Consider the following 18,603-nt stretch of genomic DNA (forward strand, 5'->3'; position numbering starts at 1 on the left):
AAGCCCAGAGACACCCACTTAAAACTACAGTCCCACGACTAAACAAAGTTCCAACTACCGGGAGCATTTTGCATCCAGATCTTTCCCTTAACAGTTTGCATTGGTTGGAAGTGTTAAAACAGTGATGCAAGCATGCTTCAGCTGGTACCTGTCATTTTATGTACTTCTTATCACCCTGATGATTGTTGTGCAAATTTTCCCGGTATGTTCCTATAAAAACGGGGGTTAAACGTTATGATTGACAGCTGAGACTGACTCGCGATCTGTCAAGCCCAAGCTCTAAATGGCAGCGTGCTTATCCGAGATATTTTAGCTTTATATCTGGATAGTGGGAGGAAGTGGAGACGCATCGTCCATCTTTATTTACAGTTCATGGTTCCGGCCTCAGACTTGTTCCACTTATCATCACAATTATAAGTCGGAGACGCAGCATCGGTGCTACACACAGTTCATAGAGGTAGTTACAATATTTAAAAGCTGCCTCGCGCCACTGATTGTCACAAATTGCGTGAAACATGTTGAAGTGATAACTCAGATTCACGGCAATTCACAGTTTCCGATGGTATCGTTATATCTGAAAGATGCTCCGTGTAACTCCAGCCCTTAATTCATCAGGTGTAAAAAAAACATGAGGGTGCTAATTAGTTCCCCTTAACAACTTTTTAAGGTGAAAATTGATGAATGTTGTGTTTGAGGTTTGTTCCCTTGCCCTTGTGTGATTATAACATCAGTAAATCCACGTACGCAGACGATCCCTGCCACATGAATCACAGAGTACCGAGGTTGAGTAGCCTTTTTTTTTTCTTCTTTTTTTCTCATCTGTGCTCTTTCCTCTCTGGCAGGTGGAAAGAAAGAGACACATTGGAAATGACATTGTCACCATCGTATTCCAGGAAGGGGATGACGCATCGTCATCCTTCAAACCATCGATGATCCGATCGCACTTCACCCGTATCCTTCACACGGACAACCGCTGTCAGAGAAATGAAGTGGTGACCATCAGCGTCAGCTAAGAGGATCTTCTCCCTAATGAGCAGAGACCACGTCAGCCCTGTTATTCTGATGAACTGTGCGGCTGCTGTTGCGTCTCCTACACGATCGATGTTTCCTTTACTTCTTCCTCCAGATATTTTTGCATTAGTTAGGTATAATAGCCAGAATGACAGTTACAGGTGAGTGGCCTTGTTTCATGGTGATTGCCTTCGATTCATTCATGATGGTTTTTCATTCAGACGTCTTTTCACCCTTGTGACCTAAAAACGTCTTTAATTCTGCTCATTAAGTCGTTTTAATAGTTTCTCCTTGATTTGAAAATGGTGCTGACTTGACTCTACCGTACTGTGGGATTTACTGTCACCGTACTGTCTCTATCACAGGTTGAAGATTTTCTCAGAGGAGAGCGTTCCACTGTTTGGACCCCCTCTCCCATCTCCATCTGTATTTACTGATCACCAAGAATTCAGGGACTTTTTATTAGTCAAATGTAAGAAAACCGCGTCACAACATGTTCACTGAATCTGCGTCTCTTTCTGAAACTAACGTTTCCTCATCTCCGGCAGTAATCAATGGAGAGAAAGCCACACTGGAGACGCCAACGTTTGCCCAGAAGCGTCAGCGGACCCTCGATATGTTGATCCGCTCGCTCTACCAAGACCTCATGCCTGACCTGCACAAGGTACACCTTTGTTCCTGCCCTCCACGGCAGCTCTTGTCCATTCCTAGATGTGTGTGCTTTTTTTCTAATATGTACGTACACTAGCGCACACTGCAGTTCTCCATCTCCAACTTGTCACTTCTCTCACTGGCAACGACTGTAGCTGCGTTCTGCCGTATTCCACTGCAGCCCTCTGCACACTGCACCATTCCGACTGGATACTACTGCAATGCTGACTTTCTCATCGGGGCTCTCCCTCCTCACACCAGCCGTGTTCTTACTTATCTTGCTTTTCCCTCCTTTCACTGTTGCTGCTCCTAACACGACTAAATTCTCCCTGCGTTTCATTGCTGCTGTTTTAACCCCCTCGCCAGGGTCAGTTTCTAAGACCCCTCTCTTCTCTCTTTTCCTTTGTGTGTCTGTGTGTGCGTGTGCATGTGTGTGCAACATGTGGGCTGTCGATGGTTCCATGTTTAGGTTCCTTTTTCTCCCCAGAACATGTTAAATCGACGGTCATTCAGCGACGTCCTGCCCGAGTCTCCAAAATCAGCACGCAAGAAGGAGGAGGCACGGCAGGCTGAATTTGTCAGGATAGGGCAGGTAAACAAAATGCACTCAAGCACACACACACAAACACACACAAACACACACACACACACATAAACGCATGAACAACAAACAACCAGAGCTCTGCAGTAGGCAGCTAGAAACGCTCAGATGAACAGATGCATTAACACCTTGAAACTAGGATACACACTGACAAAGGTTGGTATGGCCCCACACACACATTAGCACACACAAATGACATATATGGACAAATGCATCCGATCACCTAAGAAACCAAGATACATCCAAAAAGATGTATTGATGTCATTCATTCATTGCCCCGTGACATTCTCTATTATACATGAACACAATGAAGTTATTTTGCGGAACTAACAAATTAAACTGCTTGTTGTATTTGTGTAATAAAGGTCTAACAAATACCAGAGATGCCAGGAAAACCTGTATATTGTAACCTTGTTGTTTTATCTTCCTTTATACATTAATAATATATGTATACATATTCCTTTCACTATATTTGATTACCCCTTGAAGATCATTTTTCTTGCATCTTTGATACAAGGAGCATGTTTTTTTTTGCTCATGTTCAGTTCTAGACCTTTTTAGGACAATATTGTTTTATTTTAACCCACAAAATACAATGGATAGCCCTGAGTGGTGTCATATCAGGCATCATATTGACCCAACAAGGTCCAGCAATAAGGTGAAGCAGTATGACTCTAGCCTGAGAGGGAAAACCCAGGGCAAGAAATAAGAAAGATAATGTCTCACTGCTGCTCCTTAAGGTGGTTGCTTTGCACACCCAGCAATAAGTGAAGGTGACCCTGAGGATTGTATCAAGCCTTTTAACTCAGATCCTCTCTCACCTGCTTTACAGCGGCTGGACACAGATCTGAGTAAGGAAATCTACCTGAGAAAGTAAAAGTGAGGCGGACAGAAAGGATTAAAAAAATGAAGAGGGATGTGTAGAACCATGCATAGTTTTAACTTGGGAACACTAATGTAAAGTTGAAAAAACATATCAGGAAAAAAGAAAGCCATGTCTGTGTTGATTCTCCACAGTATAATATCCACATGAAAATCCATATCCACCTGATTTACGGAAGATAAAAATCAGTTAGGCATTCAGCTTATTTGCGTCTTCAGTCCCTGGACAGGCAAATGTAAAAGCAAATACTGATTGTTACCCAAAATGAAAAAACAAGACCCATATAAAAGTGTAAATTATTTAGCAACTCCTTTTTTGTTCCGATGAATATTTCCTTATGTTATAACTAGGAACTAGAAGACTTGGTGTAAAATATAGAAATGTCCACACTGTCTAGGAAGATATATAATTTCTGCTCAAATAACAGAATGTGAATTAGATAGATGGTTGTTGTGCATTGGAAATGTGATGCAGGTTTTCTGTTGTGGAGAAGATTTGAACAGGTATCATTCATCATTGTCCCGCCCCTTATTGTTGTTGCCTGGTAATAGAGCTGAAGTTGGACAAGACAAGATGGTTTTAATGCCCCTTGGGTATTTTAGCACGTGCACTGTTCAGTTGAGTTGATGCTTGACACTCAAGCGTTGGACGTCTCACTGTTTGCTGGCACCATTACCTCTTTGAAACCCTTCGAAATGGTACAGTCCAGTCTGCCTCAGTCTCCGAAGGATGCAGCCCCTGATTTGAAACACTCACAGACATGAAAAAAGCCAATGTTGTCGTCTGTAGTGTTGAACCTACCTGATCTCTGGCATTTTGGAAATTATTAGTTTCATGGTGTTTGGCAGATAAAACTGAAAATGTCTGACCTGGTGTTGTGACAACTCGTAACGGCCACAATTACCAAAATGTTCCCCGACAGAGAGGAGGTCTGCGGCCTGTCCTTTTCTCTGTAAATTTACCCAAATTAAGGCTGATGGATGTGGAATGAAAAGTGTCTGTGAAAAAAACAAGTACACAAAATAAGGAAATGCTCTTTCTCAACAACACTGACAGGAGATATAGGAGACATAGACTATAGGTCATCAAAGTATGCACCATTTAAGAAATGAGCTCTATAGACACGTTTTTATGCCTGTAAAGAAATTCTGTCTCTCTTTTCATTTGTCTGCCGACTTCATTTACCAACCCCTTGTACTTCTTTGTGTCACCCTTTTGTTTTTTCTACTTTTCCTCTTGTTTCCGTCGCTCTCTGCTCGTAAACACATTGTGCGGATAACAAAGGAAGGTAGACGTGTCCACCAATTGATTATCCAGTTTTGTAGAGACGAGGCGTTTGTCCTCAGCTCAACCGACTGTTCGCTCGCCATGAGACGCAACAACATTACACGCTGGGATTTCATGTCTCTCGTGCAATGCCTGATAAGTTTGAATATGTATTTATTGTGGTTATGTTCTGAAGGATGGTGAAGGCACGCAGCACAGCGAAGCCATTGTGCTGTGGCCTGGTATTGATTTCATTATCTCCCGATTGCCTGTTTATGCAGATTTGTAAATTGAAAGGGCTGACAGCGTAGCTTGGATTGGAATTTGTCATCTGATCAGATGCTTCCTGATTTGACATTTGTGCAAAATATTTTCCTTTAATTTAGTTTAGCTCTTCCGCCCCAGTGAGCTGTCCCAGTCGTCACGGCCTAAATAAGCATGGAAACCAGGAAACATTAATGACAGGCCAGTTAGATATTAGTGATGGAATAAAAAAGGTGCATAATTCAGTGGGCTCATTTCGCTGCCGTCCTCCGAGTGATGCATTTATATGCATGATTCACATGCAGCGCAAACTCATTAATCCTGCACAGGGTCAGAGATTTAAAAGGCTTGTCCAGACATTATTTAATAACTGTGACATTATTTCATATGGAGTTTTATAGGTGAATCTGGAAAATGCATGCAGTCTCAAGTGCTACATGCTGTGTAAGCCAGCAGCACATTTACTTAAAATATTGTGCTTGCATACATAATTTAACAGCTCAAATAGTCTTTTTTTAAATGATTTTTTAAAAGGAGTAAAATGATCGATGAAGAAGAACAAGCAGAGATAATTAGGGTTCATTTGTAAAGCAGAATTTTTGTTCTTCTTCTTTCCTTCCCCATGAATCATCTCATGACCACAGATTTATCCTCTGACCCTAAAAGTCGATGCATTGATATTTACAGTCTGATAATATTCCATATGTTGATGTATGCTGTGTGACGCAAGGGTGTCTTTTGATACTCCACTGGTTGGAATTGAATACAGGGCTTTACTTTTACTGGACTATTTTTATATTTTGCCTACATTATATCTGAGTTTGGTGTTTAACCTGATGCCGTTTGCTCTCTATAGGCCCTGAAGCTGAAGACCATTGTGAGAGGAGATGCCCCCACCAGTCTTGTTACCACAGGCCTGTGCAGAAAAGAGGTGAAAAGTCTTTGTGGGTCTTTGAGACATTTCACTGCGAGAAATGTTTCATCTGAACAAGTTATTAAATTTGTTTATAAGCGGGATTTTGTGGCAACTCCAGGAATTTCGTTTCATCTTCTTGAACCTTGCAAAATAGGACGTTTTATTTTGACAATTTTAACAGATTTCCCAGAAAATAGTTTGTGGAGCTTGACGGAAATAATCTGGCACATTTAGGGAACAGATATCTATGATTGTGTGCGACTTGATTTAATTTAAGGGGTCTGTTGTGCTTTGGCGGACGTATGTGCTTTTCTGAGTGCCATTCTGGTTAGTGAAAATGACGATTATGTTGGACCTGCCCCCTGATCCAGATCAACAAAATGTCCTGGAGTCTTATTGTTCCCGTGGCTTTTGCTTAATCTAGTTTACAACAAATAAATAAACAAACAAACCAACAAACAGGATATTTAATATATTAATCATAATTTGTAATCTTGCGGCTTGTTATATTCTGTCAAAACAGCTGGATCATATTTCTAATTGCACACCCACACATGTCTCTGTGTCTTTATCCGCCGCAGCCATGGGAGTCCCAGTCGTTCTGCAGCACGTTCCCCTATGAGATGGTGTGCGCTGACTCCTGGGGTCAGTCTCTGCTGGGCGCCACCGACACAGCGGGGGTCATGCTGCTGGATGGTGAGGTCATCCTAATCAATATCGCCCCATATCCTCTAAAATAGAGCCACCCATCCATATCCATTCGATACTGTGCTCAGCAGAATGCCACGGCCAACAGCTAACATGATGATGATAATGATGTTGTCCATGTTTCAGGCCCAGATCCAGCTTCATCCAACGCTGGTGAGTGTGCGATCAATACTCCCGTTCCTTTTCCTGCTCAGAGGATTTACTTTACATATATTTCAACCGGTAGTTATCAGATTTTACTCGTCTTTTTGTTTACGTATGCATTGTGTTTCAGAGACGCAGGCTCTGCCTCCGGTGCAGGTGTTCGACAAAACCATGGTGGTGAAGCAGATGCACGTTCTCGAGCCTCAGGACCTGCTCATCACCAGGGCCGACAAAGGTAGGACTCAGACGACCAGGAGCTCAGCGCCTCCTCGCTGCATCATCACAGAATTCCTCCGCACGCCACCGTCCTCTGTCATCCGCTCATTCTCCCTATCCAGTTTGTATTTACAGCACATCTTTCTCTCTCGTCATCCCTCTCATTTCATCTCTGTCATCACTCTCTGTGTTGTCGAGTACCTACTTACCCTTTCCACCTCCGCTGGTCCAGTGAACACATTGATCACCCGCTGTGATCTAAGGAAGCTGACCTATAGAGAACCAATCCCCTGTCAAGTGTGTGTGCGTATTTGTGTTTCAGAGATTGTGTGTTTGTGTGTGTGTGTGTGTGTGTGTGTGTTTATCCTCGGGGAAGGGCTGGACTGTGAGTGCAGCGGGCTTTAACGATAGATGTGCAATTGTGCAGACCAACAAAAATTAAACCTGCAGACGTGAAAAGGCCAGAAAAGACACAAACTGTATACACAGCAGGTTGCTGTGTAGTAACACACATCTGTACAATTTGTCGCATGTTTGCTCCGACCAAAAGAGCATGTAATCCATTACCCTGCTGATGATTAGCTAACCCGGCTATTGACAAATAGGATTGACTCGGTTTTGATAGCGATGATGTGATAGAGGCGGAAACATTTGTCACGGCCCTGCATGTGTGTCTGTGGCAGGGATTTAAATTTCTGGGAGCACGAGCCCTGAGAAGCCACATCGTAATCCGCCTCGCATTGTCTGGCGTCTCGTGGGTGGAGGCTCAAAGCAAAAACAAGTGAACCTTAATGCAGGACAGCAACAATGTGGCTCTGTGTTTATTCCCAGGGAAGGACGCTCGGGTCTATGTGTTCAGACTCAACACGCTCAAGAGAGGCCTGGAGGAGAAGCAGCTCGTCAGGAGCAAGTGTGACAGTCGGGAAAATAAACTGGAGAAAACTAAAGGTACAGCAGGAGGCGCACGCTGCAAAGGAATCCCTGCAACACTAAAGAAAAATGTCCTGTATGCTCAAGAATCCTGCTTTAATTCAGGGTTTGAAAACAAATGTCGGGTTCACATTTTATCTTTGAAACAGGTTTTGCTCATTTCTCTTGTTTATATACTGGTCATTAAATACCCCCTCCTATCATATATCTAATGATTCCACATATCTTGTTGAGAACCGTTCATCTTATCCGCTTCACACATGGCTCTCGTATTGTTAAGCGCCCAAGGAAGTGCAGTGTTGGAGATGGTACGATAGGGACACACGATGTGTTCAATATTAATACATTCTGAATAAGCAGGAAATCAGTGCTCTGCTGCTGCGGTGACTGGGAATGATGAACGAGTGATGTTGTTGATAACGACAACAGCAAGTTCACAACAAAGGAAAACGACAACTGATTCTATAGCGTTTATTCAGTCTGAAAATGTCACGCTCGCAACTGCTCAACACGACCAGTCAGTTAAACATTTGACTTTGCAGGTGGGTCTTTAACCCACTTGATTTTGGCATCATAAGAATATAAACACAGGCACAAAATGTTATAGGATAAATGTTATTTGTGTTTTTTTTATCATGAAATATGAAAATCCATTTAGTTACCTCTGAATAGATGTTTGGAAAATCATTTCCCACTTTTGTTTTTCATATATTTTAAATCAAATCTCAACAAACCACATCAAGACGAGTTCCCGCGCAACAAGTTTGATATTCGAATGCAAATGGTGCCTGACAAGTTTATTTATATTTGACAAGAACACAAAACACACGTACTCAGCCTGAAGCAGGATATTGTGACCTCAATGAAAGTCGTTTCCACGGCTGGTGGTGTGATGCCAGCTGTTTGTGGAAGCATCGATCTGTGGGAGGATGCCAGGGAACAACACCTACAGCACAACACATGTCCAATGTACCTCCCGCGCTCTCTCACCCTCATCCTCCTCCTCTTTGTCCCAGGCTGTCATTTGTACTCCATCAACACCCACCACGGCTCCGAGCTGAGGATAGTAGCAGCCATCAGGAACAAACTCCTCCTCATCACCAGGAAACAGCCGCGCTTCGAGGGCCTCAGCGCCGTCTCCGTGGGACCGGACTCGCCAGTGGAGGAGTTCCAGTACATACGGGTACAACCAATGACAAAGGAGAAAATAATGAAAAGAAGGAACAAAAGAATTAGATCTCGCTTTTAAAGATAATTTCTCACTAAATTTTACATTTCTTTAAAATACATATTTCCATCTGGAGTGAGGTCAAAGGTGACAAAAAGCATGAGAACAGAATTTAGTTGGTTTTAAAGTATTATATCTGCCACAGTATCTGAAATAAGGACTGGCTAATAGCTGATTCAGCCGACTTTATAATGCCATCCCATCCGAAAAAACAGGAAAAATAAAAATAATATTTTCATATCAGGAGTAGAGCTTTTATTATTATTAACTCGCTGTGTTTTTTTTTGTTTGTTTTAAGTACGGCCCTGACTTTAAAGACTCCTGTCCGAAAGCTATGAGAACATTATGTACAGACAAATGTACATATGTGTCTGTTAAAGTAATTAAACTAACGTGTGTGTGTGTGTGTGTGTGTGTACCATCCGCCCATTAGGAGATCTGTCTGTGTGACCCTCCGATGGTGATGGCGCTGGTGGACGGGCCGACGGGGGAAAATGACAACATGATCTGTGTGGCCTACAAACACCAGTTTGACCTGATCAATGAGAGCACTGGAGATGCCTACCGGCTACATCACGTAGACGCCAACAGGGTGAGGCTCACTTGCACGCGCATACAAAACGCTCCTGGTTTTCCCTTTTTCTATTCATCGTCCATTTTATTCACTTGCTTTCATGTCGACGTGCTCTGCGGTTGAGCAGGATAGAGACCTTCAGTTGACCCATTTAGTCGCTTTATTTACCTCTCTGATGAGCAGGCTGCTTTGGTGAATCAACACGTTGTCATTTACAGAGAGCAGCTGGGAGGAGACGTGAGGGATGAGGCTGCTGGGGGATGAACAGCTGCTCTAATAAACAGTCTTACTCTGCTAGGACCATTTCTCATTCCACAGAAACAGCAATAACAATTATAATAATACAACAAATCAGTTAACACATTATTATTTCAGCGAAGGACTTTATGTTTTCCTCTGCATTTGTTTGTGAGCAGGATTAGCTCAAAACTAAAAGAAAGAGACCGGTAAAAGGAACCTAGGGGCCCTACCTCAAACCACACTCAACCAACTCCCCCGCCCAAGAAACATTACACCAGACCTCATCATTCAAATTTTTGAGCCATTAGTTTATTGATAAAATTATAAAGACAGTGCATGAACAAGTGATTTAAAGTCATTTAAATGTAGCAAAGTGTGGGGTCTCGTAAGGGCGTTTCTGAGCGTGGTGTCGTTGCAGTCGACTTGTCAATAGCCGGTCACAGAATTTAAAGGGGCCTCCTCTCAGCTCTGGGCCCCAGGCAGTCGCCTGCTTTGCCGACCCTGTTGCAGCGCCCCCTGCCCTGAAGGTTACCCTTTACTTTAATCGTATGTGACCTGACATCACTTGTTAAAAACAGTGTCTCACATCCGACCTTTGAATCCTGCTGAAACGATTCCACTAAACTGACTCCTCTCTGCCTGCAGGTAAATTTCGTAGCAGCCATCGATGTGTATGAAGACGGCGAGGCGGGTCTGCTGTTGTGTTACAACTGTGAGTCTCCCTTTTATCTCTGAACAGTTCAGATGTTGTCTGATTCAGGTCTCTTAATGTCAACGCTTGAACCTTCATTGTTTTTTCACCCAAAGCTCTAGAATATTTAGGGTCAGAGTCATTCTACTTTAGCGTTAGTCTAGCTAAACAACAAAGTGGTGTTTTCAATCCTTTTCCAACGTGCAGATGATACAAACAATAGTAAACAGAAGGAACTACAATAATTCATTTGAAAGTTGAATTTGTTTCCCATCTGTGTTTTACAGATAGTTGTTATTATAAGAAAGTGTGTCCGTTTAACGGCTCCACGCCCATGATCCAGTCCAACACCTCGGACTTCCACTTCAGCTGGAACCAGATGCCCAACGCTATTGGTAGGTTACCACGGCAACAACTATTGAACCCCACCCTGCCCATGCTGCTGGCCTGGCCAGAGCTGGCTGTTGCCATGGGAACACCATGTGTAGCCACAAGCATCCAGTTGGCTTGTCTGATTAGTGTGTGTGTGTGTGTGTCTGTGTCTGTGTGTGCGTGCGTGTGTGCTTTTGTACTAGGTTTAATTAATGCAGGACATGATGAAATGAGGAAAACACAATTGGTACAAAACATGAAATCCTAAGCCTGCTGAAAACAACATGCTGCTGCTCTGGGCTACTGTGCATCCAATAATGAGCCCTGCTGTGACACATATATTTACAGTAGCTTCTACTTGTCGAGCTCATTATAACAGTTACCTGTTGTACAGAGTCAGAAACTGAAATGCATCAGCTATTGGCTTTTTCATTTTATCTGCATTCATATGAATAAAAAAAAAAAGTGTGTTTTGTTTGGAGAAACGTTAGAGTCGCATGGTAAAAGAAATGAGCCCTGATATCTAATATCTCCACCTGAAGCCCCAACATGCTGCCCGCTGCCCCCAGAGTAACGGGATCAGTGATTGGTTGTAACGTCTATTCGTGGCTTGTGGTATCATACGTTTGTGTGCTCTTTGCAGTTTGCGCTTTTCCTTACATCCTGGCCTTCACAACGGACTCCATCGAGATCCGACTGGTGGTGAATGGCAACCTGGTGTACACCGCAGTGGTTCCAGAGCTGCAGTTGGCTGCTTCACGGGTCAGTACGGTCGACACTTATCACATACACTTTCTTTTCAGGTTGTTTATTTAGTTCATTTTAATTTTTAATTCTATCTTAAGCACTGGTCAGAGGTCGGATTATTGTGTAGTAGTAAGGCATTAGGTTCACTCTTCCAGGTTGTGAGTGTTTTCAGAGTTTTCAGGCCACACTGCGTTCTAGAAGTAGCTGTCTCAGCTCCCTCATTTCAATCAATCTTTATTACCCCAGTGGGAAATATGGCTGGTGATATGCATGGCTACAAAGCAATAATACACTCGTAATTCATACAGGTAGATAATTTAAAACAGACCCGCAGTGCACCTGACATCATATGAATACTTTTTTCCTTTCTCTGCTCTCATCCAATCTCTTTGTTTTTTCATTTTTATTTTTCATCTTTCACCCGCTGCCTCCATCATTTCTGTCCCCGTCCTCTTAATATTTCCTGGAAGGATCTCATTTCCTCTCTCTCTCTCTCTCTCTCTCTCTCGCTCTCTCTCTCTCTCTCTGTGTCCGTCTGTTTTTCCGCCCTCAGTCCGACATCTATTTCGTTTCGTCGGCTCCGGTCAGCTCGGCCTCCAACTGCAGCTCAAGAGATACCAGCTCCCAGAGTTCCCCGCAGACGCCCACCGGCTACGAGATGCCCGTGTTCCCCTCGCCGCTCGGTGACGGTAAGCCCTGCAAAGCGACAGCAGCAGAGGAGGAGGATCTTAGTGCCTCGACGTTACAGGTCTTTGAAATGTCAGAGTTGCCCGCAGACCTGTTTGACTTTGGATGTTCTGTTCGCCCAGAGCTCGAGTTCTATTTACATTAACTTGTCTCAGCAGAAGGGTTTATTTAAGCCACAGCCACTCCCCCCCCCCCCCCCCCCCAGATTTAACATTACTTTCCCTGATATGAATTTTTGGTGATATTTAATATTATTTATATCTCCAATGACTATTTCCTCATCTTTCTATCTGACATGAGCCTTATGAAAGATTTTAAAGTATTCTTAGCTGGCTACTCGTCGGGGGAAACGAGTCTCCTTTCTTTTTGCTATAACTTTAATAACCAGACAGTTTTATCATAACATGACAAAATAAAATTAAAGCAACGAAACATCTGCAGTGATCGATCAACAAATTGATTTTGATGCAATATTAAAAATGACTGGGGGCCTACAGTCGCAATTGACAGGCACTTGCTTGAATGAGATTTGTAGCTGGAGGGTCGAAGCATGCAGAGGCATCATCTTTTTTAAATTCTTATTAACCGCAAATTACAGAACGAGGAACCGACTAATGACCCAGCCCCACCGCCGCCGCCATTCAAGGGACACAATACATAACCTCCAAGGCAGAGCATGCTTTCAAGGATGATTAAGGATCAATAACCCAAAGTTGTGTGCACATAGAGAGAAGGGAGGGCTTGGCCTGCCAGATCTTAGATTGTATTATTTAGCTTTTGAGATGGCTAAAATAGCAAGGTACTGGCAGGCTGCAGAGGGTGAGACAGCTTGGATGAAGGTAGAAAAGGAGATATGCTCGCCTTTCCAACCTATAGAAGCATTGTCACAAAGAAGGTCCAACATTACAAATCCAATACTTTTACATTCAAGGGAGGTTTGGGGTAAAGTACATAAAATGTTTAAACTTACACATACTCTACAAAGATATTCATCATTGTGGGATAATCCCGATGTCTGCATTGGGAAGAAACCCGTGTATTGGAAACAGTGGCACGCTAGAGGCTTAAACACCATTAATGATCTATTTGAAGATGGAGTGTTTTTGTCATATGATAAGCTGTTGCAGAAATTTGATTTGGTGGGAAAGGATCATTTTTGGAAATTTTTGCAAATGAGGAGTTGCATTACCTCAAAGCCATACAATATTACCGATAATATGATGAGCGATTATATGAAACTTCCACTCAGAAAACGAAAAGCCTCACAATTTTATAAAATTGCTAATTCTTCCCTCGGCAATGACTCTAACCAGTTAAAGATGATTTGGCAGAGGGACCTTGGTGGAGAGATTAATAGTGATAGATGGGCAGTAATTGTGGCTGATTGTGGTAAATATGTGAGAGAGGCAAGGGGAAAACTTACACAATATAAGGTATTACATAAATTCTATTTCACACCATCCAGACTGTATAGGATGAAACTATTGGGTGATGATCTGTGCTGGAAATGCAAGGAGGAAACTGGTACTTTCCTTCACTGTATGTGGGAATGCGTCTTGATTAGACCTTTCTGGACTCAGATTCTAAATATTTTAAGTAACTGGCTTGGAACAGAAATTCCCCTAAGTCCAGAGCTCTGTTTACTGGGGGACAAGTCTCAATTACCCAACATAACCAAATGTAATTTTTCTGTAATTTCGGTGGGTACAACAACAGCCTGCCGAGTTATTTTAAGACATTGGAAGGCGCCAGAAATTCCACATGTGAAAGAATGGGTATGTGCAATGACTGAAACTGCATCCTATGAATGTATGCTTAGTAGATTGAGTGATGACAGGGAGGAGGGGGTGACTCCTTGGGACAGGTTTTGGAATTACATAAAGGTAAATAATGATCCCCACTAGGACCCTGGTTTTATTGTTTTATTGTTTTTATTTTTATTTTTTTATTTTTTTTATTTTTTTGCTGTGTTTTTCCTGTATAAAGAATGATGTTTAATTTGATAAGATGTTTAATTTGTCATGTACCATGCCTGAAAAAAGTTCAATAAAAACTTAAGTTCAAAAAAAAAAAAAAAAAAAAGGATCAATAACCCCCCCCCCCCCCCCCCCTCCCGTCCACCCTCCAGCCCACATCCACTCCCCCCTGTCTTTCATTGTAGATTTGACCATACCGGGTCCCCCCTCCCCCCTCCCCCACCACTGACCTCTTCAGATCTGAAACTGAGGTGTGCTAGTGATGCTCAGCTGTTGTCAGTGCAGGTTTGTCATTCGGCGAGAGCCACCAGAACGATGGCCGATGGCCGACGGCAAAGTCAGCTTCGTTAGTCTCTGTAGCTGTAACAGGAAGGACACCATGTCTTCCTCCAACACATCCATGTTATTCAGACGGCTGCAGCGAGGGACAAAGCTTGAGGAAAGAAATTATTTAAATGTCCTGCTTGTCTAGCGGCTGCTGCACCCTCACGGCGGTCTTTTCCAGAGGGGGGGGGGGGTATTTACAGGTCCCATTAAGGCTAACAGGAGGGAAGGTCTGGCTGTCGCTGCTGCAATTAGCTGAGGAAGGGCTTTATGCTTTTAGGCTGGTCCGGGCAATCATTTTCTCTCGGAGGGATTCTCATTTTCCCTCCTGTTTTCAGCATATGATTGTGCATGGCGGGGACCCGATCACCTGCTGTGTGCGCCTAAATTGTATGTACTGTGTGTGGTTGTGCGTGTGTGTGTTCAGTTTGTGTAACCCTCTTCTTCATCCCTGGTTCAGATTCAATACGGATCCCCTATGGTACCAAGCTTTCCCTGTACATGTCTAAGGATGCCGAAGGTACTGCAGGGTTCTCGTCCTCAGCTCATGAAAACGCTCATACCGCTGCCCCACTCACATGCACGTGCTCGCAGAGTCTGTCACCCTGTCTGTTCCAAGGCGGCATGTTGACTTAAACGTTGGTTGAATGTTAAGTGAACATTATGTCTTCCCCACTCTCCCCCCACCCCCCCGTGTGTCTTAGAGAATGAGAGGGGGGGGGGGGAGTTGAAAAAATAAATAAAAGTGAGGCGCAGGAGATAACGGGGGATGTTCTGAATAAGAGGAGGATGAGACGCAGGAAAGGTATGAGGGGGGGAAGGGAGGGGTTGTGTACAAGCAGGAGGTGGGGAGAGAAGGGGGGGGGGGGAAGGAAAAAGGGAAGAAGAAGAAGACACGTCTGCCGCAGCATGATTTACAGATTGCACTGTCGCCATGGAGACTTTTGTCAGCCCTCGCTTCGATCCAAAGTGCTTGTCCAAGCAGCGGTGCCACAATCCGACGGTGAGGCTGGGTGGGGGGCGGGGGTGGTGTAGCAGAAGATGCAGTGGGGGGGGGGGGGGAAAGAGGGGTGGAAGGGGTGCTGACAAAAATCCCCATCCTCCGACTGCCTGTGCACCTGCTGTGTCTGCTCTCCTCTGGGTGGGGGGGGTTCATCTGATGTAATGGCATCAGTAACGCCAACGAGATGCTGTTACCGATGTGGCTGCAAGACGCCGCCTGCCTCCGCTGGCTCAAACATGCTGTCCAGGAGAATTCAACTTCACTTAGTGCCCGAACACCCCACATTCAGATTTATTTTTCGTTTTTTTGCAAGTGTGACGGAGCATGACACTTCCCCTGGTCCAGAAAACACACGTGGAATATATATATATCGATCGCTTGTGGTTGTATATTCCAAATAACTGCATGCTCCTGCTGCATTTTGCTTTCAGTGTTGCCCTGTTTTGCCAGCACCGGGTGCAGGGGGCTGGATGGGTAACAACACTAACACAGTGTACCTGTCAAACAACAGCACTGACCCTCTGTTCTCCTCCACGGCTCCTCATTCACCTCTTCACCCGCTGACATTTCAGATGAGACGGTGCTCTCTGTGCAGCGCAGAGCCTCCACATTGACTCGGTCTCATCCATGTTGTCGCCACCGGCCGGTCTCGGCAGAGCAGTCTGCCGCTGCCAAACTGCAATACTGCTCCCGGATGGCACAATTGGGCACTGCAGGTTGGCACGCTGCAGCATCGCTAGCAGTGTGTCCCCTTTGTCAAACTCCAAACATCCATTTAATTTGTCCCACACAGACTTTAAGCACTTAGCGTCTCTGCAGAATAGATGGCGTGCTCTAACTGGCTAAGAGTTAACAGTTATATTACGGCTGATTAACTTTAAGATCCCATGCTGTTTCAGTAAATAGGACTATTAATCACGTTAGTCTTTATTTGAATACAGGAGTTTGTATTGCATCAGTTTGTCACCTCCCAATCTTGTTAAAACGCAATATGAGTGCGAGTGCGAGAGAGATTTGGGATTTAGGACGTTCTGCATATTTTAATTCATAACCTACCAATCCCATATATTTTATACAAACTACAGTGACTGTTTTGCAAATCACACCATAATCACACCACATGTTGCCACATGTGGTAAGATCGTGCTGTTGCAATCACGTGTGTTTTAAAAACCTCTTCCGTTGATGCAGTTAAGGACTTTTTCTTAATTATTGACATGACCTCTCCACATTCAGATTTTGACATAGACAAAAGGTTTGCCTGCCGTTGTCTCTGTAAATTAGATTTTCTGACAATACAGCAACGCTTTATTCAGCCAAACGTGGCAAGGTCCTTAAATGCACCACTGAGAGGAATTGTTCAATGTTCTGGAAAATAAGTTTATTCACTTTGTGCCTGAGAGTTAGATGATAGGACTGATACCACCACTCATGTCTGTGAGCTAGTCCACTCTATTATAAGCTGGTAGGTTGTTAGCTGGAATCCACTTACCTAGTTTAGCTTTTTCCCTTTAAGCTTACCACCAGCTAGCTCCATTTTTATCATACAGGCATGAGACTGGTATCGATCTCATCTAACGCTGAGCAAGAAGGCAACTAAGCAAATTTTTCCAAAATGTCAAACAATTAAAATTGTCATTGCTCCTAACACCATTACCATGCCATAGTCATTTTGACCAAAAATAATAAAAATCAAATACCTAGCGTCAAAAGATATGGGAGGCTTTAAATGCACATATGCATTTTTGTAGCCAATGGGCTGAGACATGAAAAAAACGATTTGGTGCTTCATTCAAGGAGTTTCATACATTCCTCATTCACTGCCTCACATTCCTCTTCCTTTCTGTCTCTTCCTACGCCCATCTCTGTTCTGTTTATTTCTGGTTTCATGTCTTTTCTCATGATCTGCCTTGTCCTTGTCCTGTACTTTCCTGACTCTCCTCCCCTGCGTCCTCCTTTTCCCAACCTTCTCTTATTCTCAGGTGAAGCAGCATGTAAGCAAATGTTCAAGATCCCTCTGTGTAACTTGGTCGGCCGCAGCATTGAGAGACCCCTCAAGTCCCCGCTGGTCAACAAGGTTATGACGGCGCCGGCTCCCGCCATGGTGCAACCGACTCCCCTCATCTCTGCAACACACTCACTGTCCCTCTCACGCATGGAAATCAAAGAGATAGCCAGCCGCACGAGGAAGGAGCTGCTTGGTAAACTCAAAAACTCTATTCTAACTCTACAATACATATGTAACCCGTTGTCAGTATGCTAAATGTATGGCTAAAACCAGCAGCCAGGCTATCTTAGCTTAGCATAAGGAGTCTGATCAGACTCCACTAGCTCAAAAGGTAACGGAGGAGCACTGCCAAAGGTCACTTATCAGCGTGTGATGCTTTGTTAATCCTTGACCAGGAAGCACAGGGAACTCGTTTAGGTCACTGCTGCTGAACAAGCACGAAAATACATCTGGGGGTTTTGTCCTTTGAGAACTGTGTTTAGTCTTTACACTCATACCTGCTCCACACGAGAGGATTAACACAATGCCAAAAAGTAAAATATATATAACTGTTTTATTAACAGTTAACAATTCATATTTTTATTGTGACTCTATAGTGTTGTCACAATTCCAAAAATGTGTTCTCGTTTTCTACCGTCCAACTGCTCCTGGAAAAAGTATTATTAACTCTGTAGAGGGGCTATTATGGGTTTCTGATCAACCACCCAATCACTGTTCTTGTCATACAACACGATACCCCCTTATTTCCAATTGTTATATTGATATTTACGTTTCGAAATCAGTGATATTAAGGTTATGTCTGTGAACCCCTCGCACTACAGTATCATTTGGCCAGATAATATGTTCAGACTAGCCTCAAATCGGCAACGACCCTGCAATTTAGGCTGTATTCTAGCCCAAAAATATGTCAGATAATCCTCTAGTGTCCAGCCGGCATAAACCAAGCGAGCTGGCTGCAGCTTTGCATTTCCCAAATGTTGTAATATTCCTTCAAGTAGTGTCCATTTTCTGTTACGTGACACCAATGAAGGCTTGACAGAGGAGCCAAGTGGGAAGTCGGACAGTGGAACGGTCAAACAGAGGAAGATGAGCAAGAAGAACACGGAGGAGGAGCCCAAAGCGCGAGCACTGACGTCGACAAACAGCGACAGGTGACAGAGACA

At 43.7% G+C, this 18,603-nt stretch overlaps 1 protein-coding gene across 5 annotated transcripts in view; it reads left to right on the forward strand.

Annotated features, from left to right (window-relative positions):
* The window catches only part of garnl3 (GTPase activating Rap/RanGAP domain like 3), a 69,272-nt gene that overhangs the window by 46,727 nt on the left and 3,942 nt on the right, over positions 1 to 18,603 (forward strand). For 4 of the 5 annotated variants that reach the window (XM_053447677.1, XM_053447678.1, XM_053447679.1 and 1 more), the window contains 19 exons: positions 843 to 951; positions 1,127 to 1,172; positions 1,377 to 1,483; positions 1,560 to 1,675; positions 2,150 to 2,254; positions 5,533 to 5,607; positions 6,174 to 6,288; positions 6,427 to 6,453; positions 6,575 to 6,679; positions 7,492 to 7,608; positions 8,607 to 8,773; positions 9,252 to 9,410; positions 10,278 to 10,344; positions 10,611 to 10,718; positions 11,339 to 11,457; positions 11,996 to 12,131; positions 14,890 to 14,949; positions 17,415 to 17,633; positions 18,471 to 18,591. In XM_053447677.1, coding sequence (XP_053303652.1) covers positions 843 to 951; positions 1,127 to 1,172; positions 1,377 to 1,483; positions 1,560 to 1,675; positions 2,150 to 2,254; positions 5,533 to 5,607; positions 6,174 to 6,288; positions 6,427 to 6,453; positions 6,575 to 6,679; positions 7,492 to 7,608; positions 8,607 to 8,773; positions 9,252 to 9,410; positions 10,278 to 10,344; positions 10,611 to 10,718; positions 11,339 to 11,457; positions 11,996 to 12,131; positions 14,890 to 14,949; positions 17,415 to 17,633; positions 18,471 to 18,591 — 2,078 coding nt within the window. The remainder of the gene's footprint in view (positions 1 to 842; positions 952 to 1,126; positions 1,173 to 1,376; positions 1,484 to 1,559; positions 1,676 to 2,149; positions 2,255 to 5,532; positions 5,608 to 6,173; positions 6,289 to 6,426; positions 6,454 to 6,574; positions 6,680 to 7,491; positions 7,609 to 8,606; positions 8,774 to 9,251; positions 9,411 to 10,277; positions 10,345 to 10,610; positions 10,719 to 11,338; positions 11,458 to 11,995; positions 12,132 to 14,889; positions 14,950 to 17,414; positions 17,634 to 18,470; positions 18,592 to 18,603) is intronic. The other variant, XM_053447680.1, reaches the window with a different exon arrangement.

Source organism: Pleuronectes platessa, chromosome 19, assembly GCF_947347685.1.
Source record: "Pleuronectes platessa chromosome 19, fPlePla1.1, whole genome shotgun sequence".
Classification (NCBI taxonomy): domain Eukaryota; kingdom Metazoa; phylum Chordata; class Actinopteri; order Pleuronectiformes; family Pleuronectidae; genus Pleuronectes; species Pleuronectes platessa.